The following is a 21382-nucleotide window of genomic DNA, read 5'->3' on the forward strand; positions in this document are numbered from 1 at the left end:
AAGCTGGGACCGAGAGACTGAAAAACAGCTTCTATCTCAAGGCCATCAGACTGTTAAACAGCCACCACTAACATTGAGTGGCTGCTGCCAACACACTGACACTGACTCAACTCCAGCCACTTTAATAATGGGAATTGATGGGAAATGATGTAAATATATCACTTGCCACTTTAAACAATGCTACCTTATATAATGTTACTTACCCTACATTATTCATCTCATATGCATACGTATATATACTGTACTCTATATCATCGACTGCATCCTTATGTATCACTAGCCACTTTAACTATGCCACTTTGTTTACATACTCATCTCATATGTATATACTATACTCGATACCATCTACTGTATCTTGCCTATGCTGCTCTGTACCATCACTCATTCATATATCCTTATGTACATATTCTTTAGCCCCTTACACTGTGTATAAGACAGTAGTTTTGGAATTGTTAGTTAGATTACTTGTTGGTTATTACTGCATTGTCGGAACTAGAAGCACAAGAATTTCGCTACACTCGCATTAACATCTGCTAACCATGTGTATGTGACAAATACAATTTGATTTGATTTGATTTGATTTGGATTGATGGCAGCATTCACGCAAAACTGAAAGCGCGAACCACTGCTTCTAATCAGGATAAGGTGACTGGAAACATGACCGAATGCAAACAGTGTAGCTATTCCCTCCACAAGGTAATCAAACAAGCTAAGAGTCAGTATAGAGACAAAGTAGAGTCACAATGCAATGGCTCAGACACGAGAGGTATGTGGCAGGGTCTACAGTCAATCACGGAAGGAAAACCAGCCCCGTCGCGGACCACGATGTCTTGCTCCCAGAAAAACTAAACAACTTTGCTCGCTTTGAGGACAACACAGTGCCACTGACATGGCCCGCTACCAAAACCTGTGGGCTCTCCTTCACTGCAGCCAATGTGAGTAAAACATTTAAACGTGTTAACCCTCAAAAGGCTGCCAGCCTAGATGGCATCCCCAGCCGCGTCCTCAGACCATGCACAGACCAGCTGGCTGGTGTGTTTACGGACATATTCAATCAATCCTTATCCCAGTCTGCTGTTCCCACATGCTTCAAGAGGGCCACCACTGTTCCTGTTCCCAAGAAAGCGAAAGGTAACTGAGCTAAATGACTATCGCCCGTAGCACTCACTTCCATCATTATGAAGTGCTTTGAGAGACTAGTCAAGGCCCATATCGGGGACCGAGAGACTGAAAAACAGCTTCTATCTCAAGGCTATCAGACTGTTAAACAGTCATCACTAACATTGAGTGGCTGCTGCCAACATACTGTCTCATCTCTAGCCACTTTAATAATGAAAAATTGATGTAATAAATGTATCACTAGCCACTTTAAACAATGTCACTTAATATAATGTTTACATACCCTACATTAATCATCTCATATGTATATACTGTACTCTATACCATCTACTGCATCTTGTTTACATACCCTACATTACTCATATCATATGTATACACTGTGCTCTATACCATCTACTGCATCTTTGCCTATGCCGTTCGTCCATCGCTCATTCATATATTTTTATGTACATATTCTTATTCATTCCTTTACACTTGTGTGTATAAATAAGGTAGTTGTTGTGAATTTGTTAGGTTAGATTACTTATTAGATATTACTGCTTGGTCGGAACGAGATGCACAAGCATTTCACTACACTCACAGTAACATCTGTTACCATGTGTATGTGACAAGTAAAATTTGATTGGAGTTTAACTAAATTCTTACTTGAATGTTCGTTCTCGAATGTTCGTTCTCGTTCTCGACAACAATAAGAAGTATTACAATATAAGAATACAAAGTAAATGGCTCAGTAGAATAGAATATTTCTTTTAGCATAAGTATAACACAGGAAGGCACAATTTATAGTCCAATATTTACACCTATTTTGGAGAAAGGGGGAAAGTATTTAAATTGTACAGTATTTATCATCTAAGTCTTCATGCACTTTAATGAGAACCATGAAAATACGTTAAACCCAGGGGAAATCTATATATTGTAGATTGTATTAAAATTATTTTTTATATGTCAGTGGTTAAGTGGAAAGAAAGAGACACGTCTCTATTTAACCTTAGACTTTACAGCTTGTTTTAAGACAGTACTTTTAACAAGCACATCAAATCAAACTTTATTTGCCACAAGCGCCAAATACAACTGTATACTTTACCGTGAAATGATTACTTACTTAACCAACAGTGCAGTTCAAGAAGAAGAAAATATTTACCAAGTAGGCTAAAATGAAAAGTAATAATAAAAAGTAACACAATAAGAGAACAATAATGAGGCTATATATAGGGGGCACCGGTACCGAGTCAGTGTGCAGGGGTACAGGCTAGTTGAGGTAATCTGTACATGAAAGTGGGGGCGGGCGGGGTCAATGTAAATTGTCCGGTGGCGATTTTTAATAATTGGGGGTAGAAGCTGTTGAGGAGCCTTTTAATCCTAGACTTGGCGCTCCAGTTATCGTGTGGTAGCAGAGAAAACAGTCAAAAAATTGGGTGACTGGGGCTTTCCTCTGACACCGCTTATTATATAGGTCCTGGATGGTAGGAAGCTTGGCCCCAGTGATGTACTGGGCCATTCGCACTACCGTCTTTAGTGCTTTACGATCAGATGCCATACCAGGCGGTGATGCAACCGGTCAGGATGCTCTTGATGGTGCAGCTGTAGAACCTTTTGAGGATTTGGGGCCCCATGCCAAAATGTTTCAGTCTCCTGAGGGGGAAAAGGTTTTGTCATGCCCTCTTCACGACTGTCTTGGTATGTTTGGACATGATAGTTAGTTGGTGATATGGACACCAAGGAACTTGAAACTCTCGACCCGCTCCACTACAGCCCAGTCAATGTTAATAGGGGCCTGGTCGGCCCGCCCTTTCCTGTAGTCCACGATCACCTCCTTAGTCTTGCTCACATTGAGGGAGAGGTTGTTGTCCTGGCACCACACTGCCAGTTCTCTGACCTCCCTATAGGCCGTCTCATCGTTGTCGGTAATCAGGCGAGAGAAACTATTCATATTCATCTTAATAATCCATATTATTTTATTGTAGAAATGGCAGTTGACATCAGGCAGATAATACAAGATTAACCTATTTGCTATTCAAGATGAGTGGATAAGCATACTGCATTTCAATAAGCACATACAATATTGAGAATCTGATGAGCTCTCCAGAGCCCTATACATAGTTAGCGAGGTAACTTTCGGTCAACTCTGAGTTCAACTCTGGATAACCTGTACCACGTAAATCGGCAGGTAAATTTCTATGGCAACGAATCCTTCAGCACTAACATGCTCCCGGGCATGCTAACTTAGACCAATGAAATCAGATTCCTCCGTCTCGCAAAGATTGCGTCATCATCCCCTTCATTTGACGACGACGACGACTGATAAAATATTTTAATAATCAAATGTGTTGTTGTGTGTCAAAAAATGATAATGTTACATAATGTTACATAATGCATTTGAAACTTTATACACATAAAACGTGTGAATAACTTAATATCATTATTATTATTAAACAATAAGTAATACAATAAAGACACACTTCAACAAGCCTATTTAACACCATAGCCTGCTGAATTTGCAAGATAACTTTTCTTTCATTTTGATTTCGGCACAAATTACAAATGTGGCACTGACTCGCCCATAGATAGATGTTTCAGAATTGCCTCAATGAAGAGTCTGGCGTTCGACTAGGTATGTGGGACATCCAGGCGCAGTTTCAAGCCTACTAGAGTTAGTGGCAGGCGGACAAGCAAATAGCCACTGTTGTAGCATGGATGAAGCCTAAACTGGAATGTGAATCTATCTGAAGCTGGCAAGCTTTAGAAAACCCAGAGTAGATTTTTCTTCAATCGAAGTACACCCCTCAGGCATTATGGGAATAAGGATTTTCATTCTCCTACCTGACAACAGTTCTTTGTTGAGGTTGGCTCTGTCGACAGACAGGATGTACTGAAAAGAGAACAGGCTGTTACATTACCTCTCAACTACACAGAATAATGTGACGCTGTAACACTGACACTACCACTTTTTTATACAAAAAAATACTTATGAAAATGTCAACAATGAATACATTTCAAATACATTTAGAAGCAATGCTCGGGAGTCTTGAAACATTCAGTGACTGAAATGTGAGTGGGATCGGGGAGTCTGTCTATTGTCAAGTAAGAATTACTGAATTGATAGCTAGAGTAAGCTTTGGTTCAAATCATCTTTTGAAGTGTTGAGTGGATGTGATAATTGATTTAGCGGAACATCCATTGGAAGTGCCCTTTTTTATCTTGTCCTTTCTACTTGAACAATTTGGTAGAATAAAAACCCTCTCTTTCCCACGGAAGAAATAAATACTTCTCGATATTAGCTACCATGTCTTCTCCCTCCACCCCTCTATCCATCACCGCTCTCTGCCTAGCCGACCTCACCTAATTATTTTCCATAACTTTTTTACAGTATATGTCTGATCGTGTCTTCTCATTTGTTATTCACTTTTTCCTCATCTACATTTTTTCCCTAACATCCTGTTTTCCCACTTCTCTTAATGAAGGATTACTGAGTTTAGTGGGCTACTATGAAGATATTTGCCTAAATATAGTTCCTCTTAAAGACAGAATAGAACAGAGGTTAACCCCTTTCTAAAACACGACTCCCAACAGCTCTGTGTAGACAATAGGGCTCCCCTCAATCATCATATTGCAGGGTGCCTGTCCTGAGCTGAGCATCACTGTCATGTTTGTCATTTATTATCATGTCTTGTCCCTGTGCTCCCCATTCTGTTCGTTTCCCTCTACTGGTCTTGTTAGGTTCTTTCCCTCTTTCTATCCCTCTCTCTCCCCCTCCCTCTCTCACTCTCTCGCTCTCTCTTCTCTCTGTCGTTCCGTTCCTGCTCCCAGCTGTTCCTATTCCCCTAATCATCATTTAGTCTTCCCACACCTGTTCCCGATCCTTTCCCCTGATTAGAGTCCCTATTTCTTCCTTTGTGTTCCGTCCCTGTCCTGTCGGTTCCTTGTTTAGAATTCACCGTGCTGTGATTGTGTATCGCCCTGTCCTGTCGTGTTTTTGCCTTCATCAGATGCTGCGTGTGAGCAGGTGTCTCTGTCAGCTACGGCCTGCGCCTACCCGAAGCGACCTGCAGTCTGTGGCCGCTTCTCCTGTTATTCCCCTCTACAGACTAGAGGATTTCGGTTATTCCCTGTTTGGACATTTCCTGTTAAGGATTCAGGATTTGTCGTTTTCTGTTTGGACTTGAATAAACTCTGTTTCTGTTAAGTCGCTTTTGGGTCCTCTTTCACCTGCATGACAGAAGGAACCGACCAAGGAATGGACCCAGCGACTTCAGACGCTCGTTACACTGCCGTCAAGATCCAAGGAGCCATGCTCGGCAGACACGAGCAGGAATTGTCTGCTGCTCGCCATGCCGTGGAGAACCTGGCCGCTCAGGTTTCCGACCTCTCTGGACAGTTCCAGAGTCTACGTCTCGTGCCACCTGTTACTTCCTGGCCTGCCGAGCCTCCAGAACCTAGGGTTAATAACCCACCTTGCTACTCCGGGCAGCCCACTGAGTGCCGCTCCTTTCTCACGCAGTGTGAGATTGTGTTCTCTCTCCAACCCAACACATACTCTAGAGAGAGAGCTCGGGTTGCTTACGTCATTTCACTCCTTACTGGCCGGGCTCGAGAATGGGGCACAGCTATCTGGGAGGCAAGGGCTGATTGCTCTAACAAGTTCCAGAACTTTAAAGAGGAGATGATTCGGGTTTTTGACCGTTCAGTTTTTGGTAGGGAGGCTTCTAGGGCCCTGGCTTCCTTATGCCAAGGTGAACGGTCCATAACGGATTATTCTATTGAGTTTCGCACTCTTGCTGCCTCTAGTGAGTGGAACGAGCCGGCGCTGCTCGCTCGTTTTCTGGAGGGACTCCACGCAGTGGTTAAGGATGAGATTCTCTCCCGGGAGGTTCCTTCAGATGTGGACTCTTTGATTGCTCTCGCCATCCGCATAGAACGACGGGTAGATCTTCGTCACCGGGCTCGTGGAAGAGAGCTCGCATCAACGGTGTTTCCCTGCTCCGCATCGCAACCATCTCCCTCCTCTGGCTTTGAGACTGAGCCCATGCAGCTGGGAGGGATTCGCATCTCGACTAAGGAGAGGGAACGGAGGATCACCAACCGCCTGTGCCTCTATTGCGGAGTTGCTGGACATTTTGTTAATTCATGTCCAGTAAGAGGCCAGAGCCCATCAGTAAGCGGAGGGCTACTGGTGAGCGCTACTACTCAGGTCTCTTCATCTAGATCTTGTACTACTATGTCGGTCCATCTACGCTGGACCGGTTCGGGTGCTACATGCAGTGCCTTGATTGACTCTGGGGCTGAGGGTTGTTTCATGGACGAAGCATGGGTTCGGAAACATAACATTCCTTTCAGACCGTTAGACAAGCCTACGCCCATGTTTGCCTTAGATGGTAGTCATCTTCCCAGTATCAAATTTGAGACACTACCTTTAACTCTCACAGTATCTGGTAACCACAGTGAGACTATTTCTTTTTTTGATTTTCCGTTCACCGTTTACACCTGTTGTTTTGGGTCATCCCTGGCTAGTATGTCATAATCCTTCTATTAATTGGTCTAGTAATTCTATCCTATCCTGGAACGTTTCTTGTCATGTGAAGTGTTTAATGTCTGCCATCCCTCCCGTTTCTTCTGTCCCTACTTCTCAGGAGGAACCTGGCGATTTGACAGGAGTGCCGGAGGAATATCATGATCTGCGCACGGTCTTCAGTCGGTCCCGAGCCAACTCCCTTCCTCCTCACCGGTCGTATGATTGTAGTATTGATCTCCTTCCGGGGACCACTCCTCCTCGAGGTAGACTATACTCTCTGTCGGCTCCCGAACGTAAGGCTCTTGAGGATTATTTGTCTGTGTCTCTTGACGCCGGTACCATAGTGCCTTCTTCTTCTCCGGCCGGGGCGGGGTTCTTTTTGTTAAGAAGAAGGACGGTACTCTGCGCCCCTGCGTGGATTATCGAGGGCTGAATGACATAACGGTTAAGAATCGTTATCCGCTTCCCCTTATGTCATCAGCCTTCGAGATTCTGCAGGGAGCCAGGTGCTTTACTAAGTTGGACCTTCGTAACGCTTACCATCTCGTGCGCATCAGAGAGGGGGACGAGTGGAAAACGGCGTTTAACACTCCGTTAGGGCATTTTGAGTACCGGGTTCTGCCGTTCGGTCTCGCCAATGCGCCAGCTGTTTTTCAGGCATTAGTTAATGATGTTCTGAGAGACATGCTGAACATCTTTGTTTTTGTCTATCTTGACGATATCCTGATTTTTTCTCCGTCACTCGAGATTCATGTTCAGCACGTTCGACGTGTTCTACAGCGCCTTTTAGAGAATTGTCTCTACGTAAAGGCTGAGAAGTGCTCTTTTCATGTCTCCTCCGTTACTTTTCTCGGTTCCGTTATTTCCGCTGAAGGCATTCAGATGGATTCCGCTAAGGTCCAAGCTGTCAGTGATTGGCCCGTTCCAAGGTCACGTGTCGAGTTGCAGCGCTTTTTAGGTTTCGCTAATTTCTATCGGCGTTTCATTCGTAATTTCGGTCAAGTTGCTGCCCCTCTCACAGCTCTTACTTCTGTCAAGACGTGTTTTAAGTGGTCCGGTTCCGCCCAGGGAGCTTTTGATCTTCTAAAAGAACGTTTTACGTCCGCTCCTATCCTCGTTACTCCTGACGTCACTAGACAATTCATTGTCGAGGTTGACGCTTCAGAGGTAGGCGTGGGAGCCATTCTATCCCAGCACTTCCAGTCTGACGATAAGGTTCATCCTTGCGCTTATTTTTCTCATCGCCTGTCGCCATCTGAGCGCAACTATGATGTGGGTAACCGTGAACTGCTCGCCATCCGCTTAGCCCTAGGCGAATGGCGACAGTGGTTGGAGGGGGCGACCGTTCCTTTTGTCGTTTGGACAGACCATAAGAACCTTGAGTACATCCGTTCTGCCAAACGACTTAATGCCCGTCAAGCTCGTTGGGCGTTGTTTTTCGCTCGTTTCGAGTTTGTGATTTCTTACCGTCCGGGTAGCAAGAACACCAAGCCTGATGCCTTATCCCGTCTGTTTAGTTCTTCTGTGGCTTCTACTGATCCCGAGGGGATTCTTCCTTATGGGCGTGTTGTCGGGTTAACAGTCTGGGGAATTGAAAGACAGGTTAAGCAAGCACTCACGCACACTGCGTCGCCGCGCTTGTCCTAGTAACCTCCTTTTCGTTCCTGTTTCCACTCGTCTGGCTGTTCTTCAGTGGGCTCACTCTGCCAAGTTAGCTGGTCATCCCGGTGTTCGAGGCACTCTTGCGTCTATTCGCCAGCGCTTTTGGTGGCCGACTCAGGAGCGTGACACGCGCCGTTTCGTGGCTGCTTGTTCGGACTGCGCGCAGACTAAGTCGGGTAACTCTCCTCCTGCCGGTCGTCTCAGACCGCTCCCCATTCCTTCTCGACCATGGTCTCACATCGCCTTAGACTTCATTACCGGTCTGCCTTTGTCTGCGGGGAAGACTGTGAGAGCCGCCAATAAACGCAGGATTAAGAGTCCAAGGTATTGTTGCGGCCAGAGAGTGTGGCTTTCCACTCGCAACCTTCCTCTTACGACAGCTTCTCGTAAGTTGACTCCGCGGTTCATTGGTCCGTTCCGTGTCTCCCAGGTCGTCAATCCTGTCGCTGTGCGACTGCTTCTTCCGCGACATCTTCGTCGCGTCCATCCTGTCTTCCATGTCTCCTGTGTTAAGCCCTTTCTTCGCACCCCGTTCGTCTTCCCTCCCCCCTCCCGTCCTTGTCGAGAGCGCACCTATTTACAAGGTACATAAGATCATGGACATGCGTTCTCGGGGACGGGGTCACCAATACTTAGTGGATTGGGAGGGTTACGGTCCTGAGGAGAGGAGTTGGGTTCCGTCTCGGGACGTGCTGGACCGTTCACTCATCGATGATTTCCTCCGTTGCCGCCAGGATTCCTCCTCGAGTGCGCCAGGAGGCGCTCGGTGAGTGGGGGTACTGTCATGTTTGTCATTTATTATCATGTCTTGTCCCTGTGCTCCCCATTCTGTTCGTTTCCCTCTACTGGTCTTGTTAGGTTCTTTCCCTCTTTCTATCCCTCTCTCTCCCCCTCCCTCTCTCACTCTCTCGCTCTCTCTTCTCTCTGTCGTTCGTTCCTGCTCCCAGCTGTTCCTATTCCCCTAATCATCATTTAGTCTTCCCACACCTGTTCCCGATCCTTTCCCCTGATTAGAGTCCCTATTTCTTCCTTTGTGTTCCGTCCCTGTCCTGTCGGTTCCTTGTTTAGAATTCACCGTGCTGTGATTGTGTATCGCCCTGTCCTGTCGTGTTTTTTGCCTTCATCAGATGCTGCGTGTGAGCAGGTGTCTCTGTCAGCTACGGCCTGCGCCTACCCGAAGCGACCTGCAGTCTGTGGCCGCTTCTCCTGTTATTCCCCTCTACAGACTAGAGGATTTCGGTTATTCCCTGTTTGGACATTTCCTGTTAAGGATTCAGGATTTGTCGTTTTCTGTTTGGACTTGAATAAACTCTGTTTCTGTTAAGTCGCTTTTGGGTCCTCTTTCACCTGCATGACAATCACCTTTAATATGGGGTGGAATTACAGCTCATGTCATCTATCATAGGTAGAACCAAACGGAAACATGTGACAATGTTGGGAAGTTTACACCACACAGGACAAGACAGGTGTTCAAATATTATCATTTCAAAATTTTAGCTGTGCTTGATTTAGCTTGCTTGTTGAAATGGTACCAATAAAAAAATTCAGAAATGCAAACATCACGCACCTGGCACTCCAGGCAGTCTGAGGCAAACGCTTAAAGCATCTGAAAAAGTGCTAATACTATTTGAAAAAATGTCTGCAATGGTCACGGTGGGCTGGTGTACATTTTACAGTATTGTCTGAAGTCAAAAGCTTTGTAATAGATGAAAAGGCTTCCTCTCAAACTAAAATAAATAACACTTACCTGTGGGGTGACAGGTACAATGTGCTTTGTTTCAGGTCTGTATTATGACCCTCCTTGACCTCAGCAGCCAACTGTGACCAGTGCAGACATGAGTTCAAATACTAGTTGTACTCTTTCAAATACTTTAAGCATTTGCTTTAGTCTGCATGGAGTGCCAAGTAGACAGGGTTTGTACTTTGGCAATTTTTCTATTGGTTCCATTTCACAAAGCAAGCTCAATCAAGCAAAGCTAAAGTATTTAAAATTATAGTATTTGACCACAGGTCTGGTTACATCTCAAATTATTAAGAAACTGAACAAATATTGGTTTAAAGATGTAATCCACAGTAAGGGGAAAAGCGCCACTGCTGCCCCATGGCCGTTGTTATTGTTTGATGAAGCAGAGCTGGGGAGCATCCCGCATTGTTGTAAAAAAGTGCAGTACATATACTGCTGTTTTATTACACGTGCAATGACGTCTTCTACATTGTAGGATAATAGTGAAGATATCAAAACTATGAAATAACATATGGAATCATGTAGTAACCAAAACAGTGTTAAACAAATCAACAAGTATTTTAGATTCTTCGAAGTAGCCACCTTTTGCCTTGATGACAGATTTGCAAACTCTTGGCATTATCTTAACCAGCTTGACTTGGAATGCTTTTCCAACCGTCTTGAAGGAGCTCTCACATATACTGAGCACTTGTTGGCTGCTTTTCCTTCACTCTGCGGTCCAACTCAGCCCAAACCAGCACTCCATCACTCTCCTTATTGGTCAAATAGCCCTTACACACAGCCTGGAGGTGTGTTGGGTCATTGCCCTGTTTAAAAACAAATGATTGTCCCACTAAGCGCAAACCAGATGGGATGGTGTATCGCTGCAGAATGCTATGGTAGCCATGCTGGTTAAGTGTGCCTTGAATTCTAAATAAATCTCTGACAGTTTCACCAGCAAAATACCCCCACACTTCCTCCTCCATGCTTCACAGTGGGAACCACACATGTGGAGATCTGTTAACCTACTCTGCATCTCACAAAGACAAGGGGTTGGAACCAAAAATCAAACATTTGGACTGATCAGACCAAAGGACAGATTTCCACCAGTCTAATGTCCATTGCTCGTGTTTCTTGGCCCAAGCAAGTCTCTTCTTCTAATTGGTGTCCTTTAGTAGCAGTTTCTTTGCAGCGATTTGACCATGAAGGCCTGATTCACGCAGTCTCTTCTGAACATTTGATGTTTAGATGCGTCTGTTACTTGAACTCTGTGAAGCATTTATTTGGGCTGCAATTTCTGAGGCTTGTAACTCTAATGAACTTATCCTTCCTTTCCTGTGGCGGCCCACGTGAGAGCCAGTTTCATCATAGCGCTTGATGGTTTTTGGGACTGCGCTTGAAGAAACTAGACGGAACTTTCTCAAAGTAATGACTAGTTAAATAAAGGTTAAATAAAAATAAATACAAATTATTTGAGCTTTTCTTGCCATTATATGGACTTGGTCTTTTACCAAATAGGGCTATCTTCTGTATACCACCCTTCCTTGTCACAACACAACTGATTGGCTCATTTATTTATTTCATTTATTTAACCTTTATTTAACCAGGAAGGGCTCATTGAGATTCAAATCTCTTTTTCAAGAGTGCCCTGGCCAAGATAGACAGCACCAAGAAATTACAAAAAATTTACAGACAACATGAAAAACTACAAGTAATCTAGTAAAAACCATTGAATTCACAAGAGTATAAAACAGCAAATTAAAAACATTGACAGGTCAGGGAATCAGCCTCAAAATCCTTCATCAGTGATTTAAAAACACGAATCGGGACAAGTTTTTCCAGTTTAAAAGTATTTTGTAAGGTGTTCCAAGACGATGGCGCAGAGTACATTAAATCCCTTTTACCAAATTCAGTTCAGACATTTGGAACAGTTAGCAGGATAAAGTCCAGCGAACGAAGAGAGTACCCACCACATTTCTGAACAATAAAAATGCACAAATAAAAAAGGTAGTAAACCCAAAATGGCTTTGTAAATAAAAGTATACCAGTGACTGAGTCTACGAGTGACTAGAAAAGGCCAGCCAACCCTGGTATACAAAGTGCAGTGGGGCGTATGGGTTTTGCAGTATAATATAAATCTCAGAGTGCCATGGTAAAGAGTGTCAATTGATCTCAAACACTGAGCGGAAGCATTCATATATAAAATATCCCCATAGTCTAGTAAAGGCATAAATGTAGCTGATTACTAGCCTCCTTCTGGCTTCAAAAGAAAAACAGGTCTTATTCCTAAAATAAAATTCCAATTTCAGCACCAATTTTTTTTGTAAGTTATTGAATATGCAATTTAAAAGAGAGGCCGTCTGTCATGTTTGTCATTTATTATCATGTCTTGTCCCTGTGCTCCCCATTCTATTCGTTTCCCTCTGCTGGTCTTATTAGGTTCTTTCCCTCTTTCTATCCCTCTCTCTCCCCCTCCCTCTCTCACTCTCTCGCTCTCTCTTCTCTCTATCGTTCCGTTCCTGCTCCCAGCTGTTCCTATTCCCCTAATCATCATTTAGTCTTCCCACACCTGTTCCCGATCCTTTCCCCTGATTGGAGTCCCTATTTATTCCTTTGTGTTCCGTTCCTGTCCCGTCGGTTCCTTGTTTAGTATTCACCGTGCTGTGATTGTGTTTCGCCCTGTCCTGTCGTGTTTTTTGCCTTTATCAGATGCTGCGTGTGAGCAGGTGTCTCTGTCAACTACGGCCTGCGCCTACCCGAAGCGACCTGCAGTCTGTGGCCGCTTCTCCTGTTATTCCCCTCTACAGACTAGAGGATGTCTGTTATTCCCTGTTTGGACTTGAATAAACTCTGTTTCTGTTAAGTCGCTTTTGGGTCCTCTTTCACCTGCATGACAGAAGGAACCGACCAAGGAATGGACCCAGCGACTTCAGACGCTCGTTACACTGCCGTCGAGATCCAAGGAGCCATGCTCGGCAGACACGAGCAGGAATTGTCTGCTGCTCGCCATGCCGTGGAGAACCTGGCCGCTCAGGTTTCCGACCTCTCTGGACAGTTCCAGAGTCTACGTCTCGTGCCACCTGTTACTTCCTGGCCTGCCGAGCCTCCAGAACCTAGGGTTAATAACCCACCTTGCTACTCCGGGCAGCCCACTGAGTGCCGCTCCTTTCTCACGCAGTGTGAGATTGTGTTCTCTCTCCAACCCAACACATACTCTAGAGAGAGAGCTCGGGTTGCTTACGTCATTTCACTCCTTACTGGCCGGGCTCGAGAATGGGGCACAGCTATCTGGGAGGCAAGGGCTGATTGCTCTAACAAGTTCCAGAACTTTAAAGAGGAGATGATTCGGGTTTTTGACCGTTCAGTTTTTGGTAGGGAGGCTTCTAGGGCCCTGGCTTCCTTATGCCAAGGTGAACGGTCCATAACGGATTATTCTATTGAGTTTCGCACTCTTGCTGCCTCTAGTGAGTGGAACGAGCCGGCGCTGCTCGCTCGTTTTCTGGAGGGACTCCACGCAGTGGTTAAGGATGAGATTCTCTCCCGGGAGGTTCCATCAGATGTGGACTCTTTGATTGCTCTCGCCATCCGCATAGAACGACGGGTAGATCTTCGTCACCGGGCTCGTGGAAGAGAGCTCGCATCAACGGTGTTTCCCTGCTCCGCATCGCAACCATCTCCCTCCTCTGGCTTTGAGACTGAGCCCATGCAGCTGGGAGGGATTCGCATCTCGACTAAGGAGAGGGAACGGAGGATCACCAACCGCCTGTGCCTCTATTGCGGAGTTGCTGGACATTTTGTTAATTCATGTCCAGTAAGAGGCCAGAGCCCATCAGTAAGCGGAGGGCTACTGGTGAGCGCTACTACTCAGGTCCCTTCATCTAGATCTTGTACTACTATGTCGGTCCATCTACGCTGGACCGGTTCGGGTGCTACATGCAGTGCCTTGATTGACTCTGGGGCTGAGGGTTGTTTCATGGACGAAGCATGGGTTCGGAAACATAACATTCCTTTCAGACCGTTAGACAAGCCTACGCCCATGTTTGCCTTAGATGGTAGTCATCTTCCCAGTATCAAATTTGAGACACTACCTTTAACTCTCACAGTATCTGGTAACCACAGTGAGACTATTTCTTTTTTGATTTTCCGTTCACCGTTTACACCTGTTGTTTTGGGTCATCCCTGGCTAGTATGTCATAATCCTTCTATTAATTGGTCTAGTAATTCTATCCTATCCTGGAACGTTTCTTGTCATGTGAAGTGTTTAATGTCTGCCATCCCTCCCGTTTCTTCTGTCCCTACTTCTCAGGAGGAACCTGGCGATTTGACAGGAGTGCCGGAGGAATATCATGATCTGCGCACGGTCTTCAGTCGGTCCCGAGCCAACTCCCTTCCTCCTCACCGGTCGTATGATTGTAGTATTGATCTCCTTCCGGGGACCACTCCTCCTCGAGGTAGACTATACTCTCTGTCGGCTCCCGAACGTAAGGCTCTCGAGGATTATTTGTCTGTGTCTCTTGACGCCGGTACCATAGTGCCTTCTTCTTCTCCGGCCGGGGCGGGGTTCTTTTTGTTAAGAAGAAGGACGGTACTCTGCGCCCCTGCGTGGATTATCGAGGGCTGAATGACATAACGGTTAAGAATCGTTATCCGCTTCCCCTTATGTCATCAGCCTTCGAGATTCTGCAGGGAGCCAGGTGCTTTACTAAGTTGGACCTTCGTAACGCTTACCATCTCGTGCGCATCAGAGAGGGGGACGAGTGGAAAACGGCGTTTAACACTCCGTTAGGGCATTTTGAGTACCGGGTTCTGCCGTTCGGTCTCGCCAATGCGCCAGCTGTTTTTCAGGCATTAGTTAATGATGTTCTGAGAGACATGCTGAACATCTTTGTTTTTGTCTATCTTGACGATATCCTGATTTTTCTCCGTCACTCGAGATTCATGTTCAGCACGTTCGACGTGTTCTACAGCGCCTTTTAGAGAATTGTCTCTACGTAAAGGCTGAGAAGTGCTCTTTTCATGTCTCCTCCGTTACTTTTCTCGGTTCCGTTATTTCCGCTGAAGGCATTCAGATGGATTCCGCTAAGGTCCAAGCTGTCAGTGATTGGCCCGTTCAAGGTCACGTGTCGAGTTGCAGCGCTTTTTAGGTTTCGCTAATTTCTATCGGCGTTTCATTCGTAATTTCGGTCAAGTTGCTGCCCCTCTCACAGCTCTTACTTCTGTCAAGACGTGTTTTAAGTGGTCCGGTTCCGCCCAGGGAGCTTTTGATCTTCTTAAAGAACGTTTTACGTCCGCTCCTATCCTCGTTACTCCTGACGTCACTAGACAATTCATTGTCGAGGTTGACGCTTCAGAGGTAGGCGTGGGAGCCATTCTATCCCAGCACTTCCAGTCTGACGATAAGGTTCATCCTTGCGCTTATTTTTCTCATCGCCTGTCGCCATCTGAGCGCAACTATGATGTGGGTAACCGTGAACTGCTCGCCATCCGCTTAGCCCTAGGCGAATGGCGACAGTGGTTGGAGGGCGACCGTTCCTTTTGTCGTTTGGACAGACCATAAGAACCTTGAGTACATCCGTTCTGCCAAACGACTTAATGCCCGTCAAGCTCGTTGGGCGTTGTTTTTCGCTCGTTTCGAGTTTGTGATTTCTTACCGTCCGGGTAGCAAGAACACCAAGCCTGATGCCTTATCCCGTCTGTTTAGTTCTTCTGTGGCTTCTACTGATCCCGAGGGGATTCTTCCTTATGGGCGTGTTGTCGGGTTAACAGTCTGGGGAATTGAAAGACAGGTTAAGCAAGCACTCACGCACACTGCGTCGCCGCGCGCTTGTCCTAGTAACCTCCTTTTCGTTCCTGTTTCCACTCGTCTGGCTGTTCTTCAGTGGGCTCACTCTGCCAAGTTAGCTGGTCATCCCGGTGTTCGAGGCACTCTTGCGTCTATTCGCCAGCGCTTTTGGTGGCCGACTCAGGAGCGTGACACGCGCCGTTTCGTGGCTGCTTGTTCGGACTGCGCGCAGACTAAGTCGGGTAACTCTCCTCCTGCCGGTCGTCTCAGACCGCTCCCATTCCTTCTCGACCATGGTCTCACATCGCCTTAGACTTCATTACCGGTCTGCCTTTGTCTGCGGGGAAGACTGTGATTCTTACGGTTGTCGATAGGTTCTCTAAGGCGGCACATTTCATTCCCCTCGCTAAACTTCCTTCCGCTAAGGAGACGGCACAAATCATTATTGAGAATGTATTCAGAATTCATGGCCTCCCGTTAGACGCCGTTTCAGACAGAGGCCCGCAATTCACGTCACAGTTTTGGAGGGAGTTCTGTCGTTTGATTGGTGCGTCCGTCAGTCTCTCTTCCGGGTTTCATCCCCAGTCTAACGGTCAAGCAGAGAGGGCCAATCAGACGATTGGTCGCATACTACGCAGCCTTTCTTTCAGAAACCCTGCGTCTTGGGCAGAACAGCTCCCCTGGGCAGAATACGCTCACAATTCGCTTCCTTCGTCTGCTACCGGGTTATCTCCGTTTCAGAGTAGTCTGGGTTACCAGCCTCCTCTGTTCTCATCCCAGCTTGCCGAGTCCAGCGTTCCCTCCGCTCAAGCGTTTGTCCAACGTTGTGAGCGCACCTGGAGGAGGGTGAGGTCTGCACTTTGCCGTTACAGGGCACAGACGGTGAGAGCCGCCAATAAACGCAGGATTAAGAGTCCAAGGTATTGTTGCGGCCAGAGAGTGTGGCTTTCCACTCGCAACCTTCCTCTTACGACAGCTTCTCGTAAGTTGACTCCGCGGTTCATTGGTCCGTTCCGTGTCTCCCAGGTCGTCAATCCTGTCGCTGTGCGACTGCTTCTTCCGCGACATCTTCGTCGCGTCCATCCTGTCTTCCATGTCTCCTGTGTTAAGCCCTTTCTTCGCACCCCCGTTCGTCTTCCCTCCCCCTCCCGTCCTTGTCGAGAGCGCACCTATTTACAAGGTACATAAGATCATGGACATGCGTTCTCGGGGACGGGGTCACCAATACTTAGTGGATTGGGAGGGTTACGGTCCTGAGGAGAGGGAGTTGGGTTCCGTCTCGGGACGTGCTGGACCGTTCACTCATCGATGATTTCCTCCGTTGCCGCCAGGATTCCTCCTCGAGTGCGCCAGGAGGCGCTCGGTGAGTGGGGGGGTACTGTCATGTTTGTCATTTATTATCATGTCTTGTCCCTGTGCTCCCCATTCTATTCGTTTCCCTCTGCTGGTCTTATTAGGTTCTTTCCCTCTTTCTATCCCTCTCTCTCCCCCTCCCTCTCTCACTCTCTCGCTCTCTCTTCTCTCTATCGTTCCGTTCCTGCTCCCAGCTGTTCCTATTCCCCTAATCATCATTTAGTCTTCCCACACCTGTTCCCGATCCTTTCCCCTGATTGGAGTCCCTATTTATTCCTTTGTGTTCCGTTCCTGTCCCGTCGGTTCCTTGTTTAGTATTCACCGTGCTGTGATTGTGTTTCGCCCTGTCCTGTCGTGTTTTTTGCCTTTATCAGATGCTGCGTGTGAGCAGGTGTCTCTGTCAACTACGGCCTGCGCCTACCCGAAGCGACCTGCAGTCTGTGGCCGCTTCTCCTGTTATTCCCCTCTACAGACTAGAGGATGTCTGTTATTCCCTGTTTGGACTTGAATAAACTCTGTTTCTGTTAAGTCGCTTTTGGGTCCTCTTTCACCTGCATGACACCGTCATCAATTACAATTCCAAGATATTTATATCTCCTTGCCCTGACAGGTAGTAATAGGTGAAAGGTTCAGAGGTCTATTTCTTGCATTAGAAAACACCATTATTTTAGTTTTGTCAGTATTGAGGATAAGCTTCAATTGACACAAGGTATGTTGAACAGTATAAAAATCAGTTTGCATGTTCTGGAAAGCTTTTGTAAGAGACGAAGCACAACAGTAAATTACAGTATCATCAGCATAAAAATGAAGTTGTACATTTTGGTGCTCAAACACATTAAGAAGGAAAGAAATTCCACAAATGAACTTTTAACAAGGCACACATGTTAATTGAAATGCATTCCAGGTGACTACCTCATGAATCTGGTTGAGAGAATTCCAGGCGTGTGCAAAACTGTCATCAAGGCAAAGGGTGGCTACTTTGAAGAATCTCAAATATAAAATATATTTTGATTTGTTTAACACTTTTTAGGTTACTACATGATTCCATATGTGTTATTTCATAGTTTATGTCTTCACTATTATTCTGCAATGTAGAAAATAGTAAAAATAAAGAAAAACTATGGAATGAGAAGATGAGTCAAAACTTTTGACTGGTACTGTAAAATAGGTGTTAATTTGAAATCAAATTAAATCAAGTATTTGGGGATTTAAATAAAAGCCTGCTTTGTTTAGGGGATTTTTGAGATGATGAATCACACAAACCTCATTCCCTTTGCTCCTTGTTGCAAAGAAGTGTAATGATTAACAGAGTCCCTTTGGGATGGAAGAGGTCCTGTTGATTCAGTAAATCTGAGGCCATTGACCATTGTTTGTGTCTCAATGCACTTTCTATGATGAAAGTCTGCTAAAGTAGTGAAGTGACATCTGCATCTCTTGCCTTTGCAACCATGATTTTTATGGTTGCAAAGGCAATGGACGCAAATGCCACTCCAATTCAAGAATGAAGGAAGCGCAAGCCATTTCTAAGTATGCATCTTAGAATTAGTTTTCACATACTGTTGAATTTATTATGGATTTATTATGGATAAATGAATAAACAATATCCCCATTTTAAATAGAATTGTATCTAGGTAAACATATACTCTGTTATATAAGTAATAGACAATATGAGTTCATAAGAAGGAATTGTGTGACAGGACAAGTTAATGAACACCATTCCAACTAGGCCAGAACAAATGGGTTGTGGACTGTGTAAAAACATAAGGTCGTTAGCCTATGGTTGACCCAACTGAAACTTAGCTCTGGGGTTTTTAGATAAGGCAGTGAGTGCATTCCTAGGGTTTCTGTTAATTAAAACTGTCAGTTCAGGGGTGATCGATAATGTTGAGGGGTCAAAAGTTATCTGGGAGTGTGTTAGTGAGTTAGAATGAACTTTTCACCTTACTTTGTCCCGGTCGAGAGGAGGGGATTCGGTTAAGGCAGTGAAATGATGGCATGATCTGTATATAAACTGATGCATGTGTTTAAGTGGTAGCGCGCTCCGAGAATAAATTCTATTACCTATTATTTAAAGACTGGTCTGCGTCTATTTTATGCAAACAAGAAATCTTACAAATTCTCATAAAATAGATTAAGGGCTTTCAATTGATGAAAGCACATTGTCATAATTAAATTATACTAACACATACAAACTTTATATGTCCGAACTCAGAATCAAATAGTTTTCACAAAAATAACATGGTCACTGTGTTAGAACGTGTGTTTTGATTGCTGATTTTCTCCATTTATCCAAGTCCCATCGGGTAGTCTGATTTCAGATGTGTCCATGTAAACAGGATTATTAGGGGAATCGTTCTTCTTGCAAAGCATGTAAACGTTTTAAATCAAACTATTATATTAATCTGACTATTCATAATAATCGTATCATTTTGTGCATGTAACCGTACTCAATGATGTATTTAAGAAACTGTAATTATACATAAATAATACAAAAGGCTGACAGACTACTGTGCTACAAGGTAATGGTCATACTTTATCTTGCGTGCAGAATTCATTCTTAATCTATAGAATGGGAGTTACAGTGTGGTCTGTCTCGGCGTTGCAGCAGCAGAGTTACCTGTCCTTTCTTGCCATAAGGAATGGGGGACTGTGTCCCATTCAAGGAGTGGATCATTCTGGAATGCATGGGGATTCCTTTGGAGACAATCTAGAGAAGAAATCAAACTGGTCAAATCTGCTCATGGAATTACATTGTCAGTGTATAACATGTGTAATAACATGATGACATGATGAAGACATGCATATTGAAAAAGGAATCCAGCACTAAATCAAATCAAACTTTGTCACATGCTCCAAAACCATCCCTTAACCAACAATGCAGTTCAAGAAAGAGTTAAGAAAATATTTACCAAATAAACTAAAGTAAAAAATCATAAAAAGAAACAATAAAATAACATTAACGAGGCTATATACACAGGGGGTACCGGTACCGAGTCAATTTGCATGGATACAGGTTAGTTGAAGTAATTTGTAGTTAGGGGTAAAGTGACAGCATATTGTAGATAATAAACAGTGTGTGTGTGTGTGTGTGTGTGGGGGGGGGGGGGGGTCAATGTAAATTGTCCAGGTGGCCATTTGATTAATTGTTCAGCAGTCTTATGGCTTGGGGGTAGAAGCTGCTAAGGAGCCTGTTGGTCCTAAACTTGGCGCTCGGTACCTCTTGCCATATGGTAGCAGAGAGAACTGTCTATGGGTGACTGGAGTCTTTGACAATTTTTGGGGGACTTTCCATTGATATTACCTAGTATTTAGGTCCTGGATGGCAGGAAGCTTGCCCCCAGTGTGGAGTGCGATTGAGACTGCGGATTTGTTGGGGCGGTATGCGAGTTGGAGTGGGTCTAGGATATCCGGGATGATGTTGTTGATGTGAGCCATGACCAACCTTTCCTACCAACATGAGTGCTATAGGGTGGTAATAATTTAGGCAGGTTACCTTCGCTTCCTTGGGCACTGGGACTATGGTGGTCTGCTTGAAACATGTAGGTGTTACAGACTCGGTCAGGGAGAGGTTGAATAGGTCAGTGAAGACACTTGCCAGTTGGTTATCTCACAGTCGTCCAGGACAGCTGGTGCTCTCATGTATGCTTCAGTGTTGCTTGCCTCGAAGCAAGCATAAAAGGCATTTAGCTTGTCTGATAAGCTCGCGTCACTAGGCAGCTCACGTCTGGGTTTCCCTTTGTAATCCTTAATAGTTTTCAAGCCCTGCCACATCCGATGAGCGTCAGTGCCGGTGTAGTAGGATTCAGGCTTAATCCTGCATTGACGCTTTGCTTGTTTGATGGTTCGTCTGAGGGCATGGAGGGATTTCTTATAAGCGTCCCGCTCCTTGAAAGCGGCAGCTCTAACCGTTAGCTTGATACCGGTGTTGCCTGTAATCCATGGCTTCTGGTTGGGATATGTACATATGGTCACTGTGGGGACGACATCGTCGATGCACTTATTGATGTAGCCGATAACTGAGGTGGTATACTCCTCAATGCCATTGGATGAATCCCGGAACATATTCCAGTCTGTGCTAGCAAAACAGTCCTGTAGCGTAGCATCCGCGTCATCTGACCACTTCCGTATTGAGCGAGTCACTGGTACTTCCTGCTTTAGTTTTCGCTTGTAAGCAGGAATCAGGAGGATCGAATTATGTTCAGATTTGCCAAATGGTAGGCGAGGGAGAGCTTTG

At 45.3% G+C, this 21382-nt stretch overlaps 1 protein-coding gene across 1 annotated transcript in view; it reads right to left on the reverse strand.

Moving 5' to 3' along the window:
* Positions 1-21382, reverse strand: part of LOC124038135 (kynurenine 3-monooxygenase-like) — a 46961-nt gene that overhangs the window by 21559 nt on the left and 4020 nt on the right. Inside the window, exons 4-5 of the mRNA XM_046353634.1 lie at positions 19766-19855; positions 3940-3988 (exon numbers count right to left, since the gene is read on the reverse strand). Coding sequence (XP_046209590.1) covers positions 3940-3988; positions 19766-19855 — 139 coding nt within the window. The remainder of the gene's footprint in view (positions 1-3939; positions 3989-19765; positions 19856-21382) is intronic.

This window comes from Oncorhynchus gorbuscha, linkage group LG06 (assembly GCF_021184085.1).
Source record: "Oncorhynchus gorbuscha isolate QuinsamMale2020 ecotype Even-year linkage group LG06, OgorEven_v1.0, whole genome shotgun sequence".
Classification (NCBI taxonomy): Eukaryota; Metazoa; Chordata; class Actinopteri; order Salmoniformes; family Salmonidae; genus Oncorhynchus; species Oncorhynchus gorbuscha.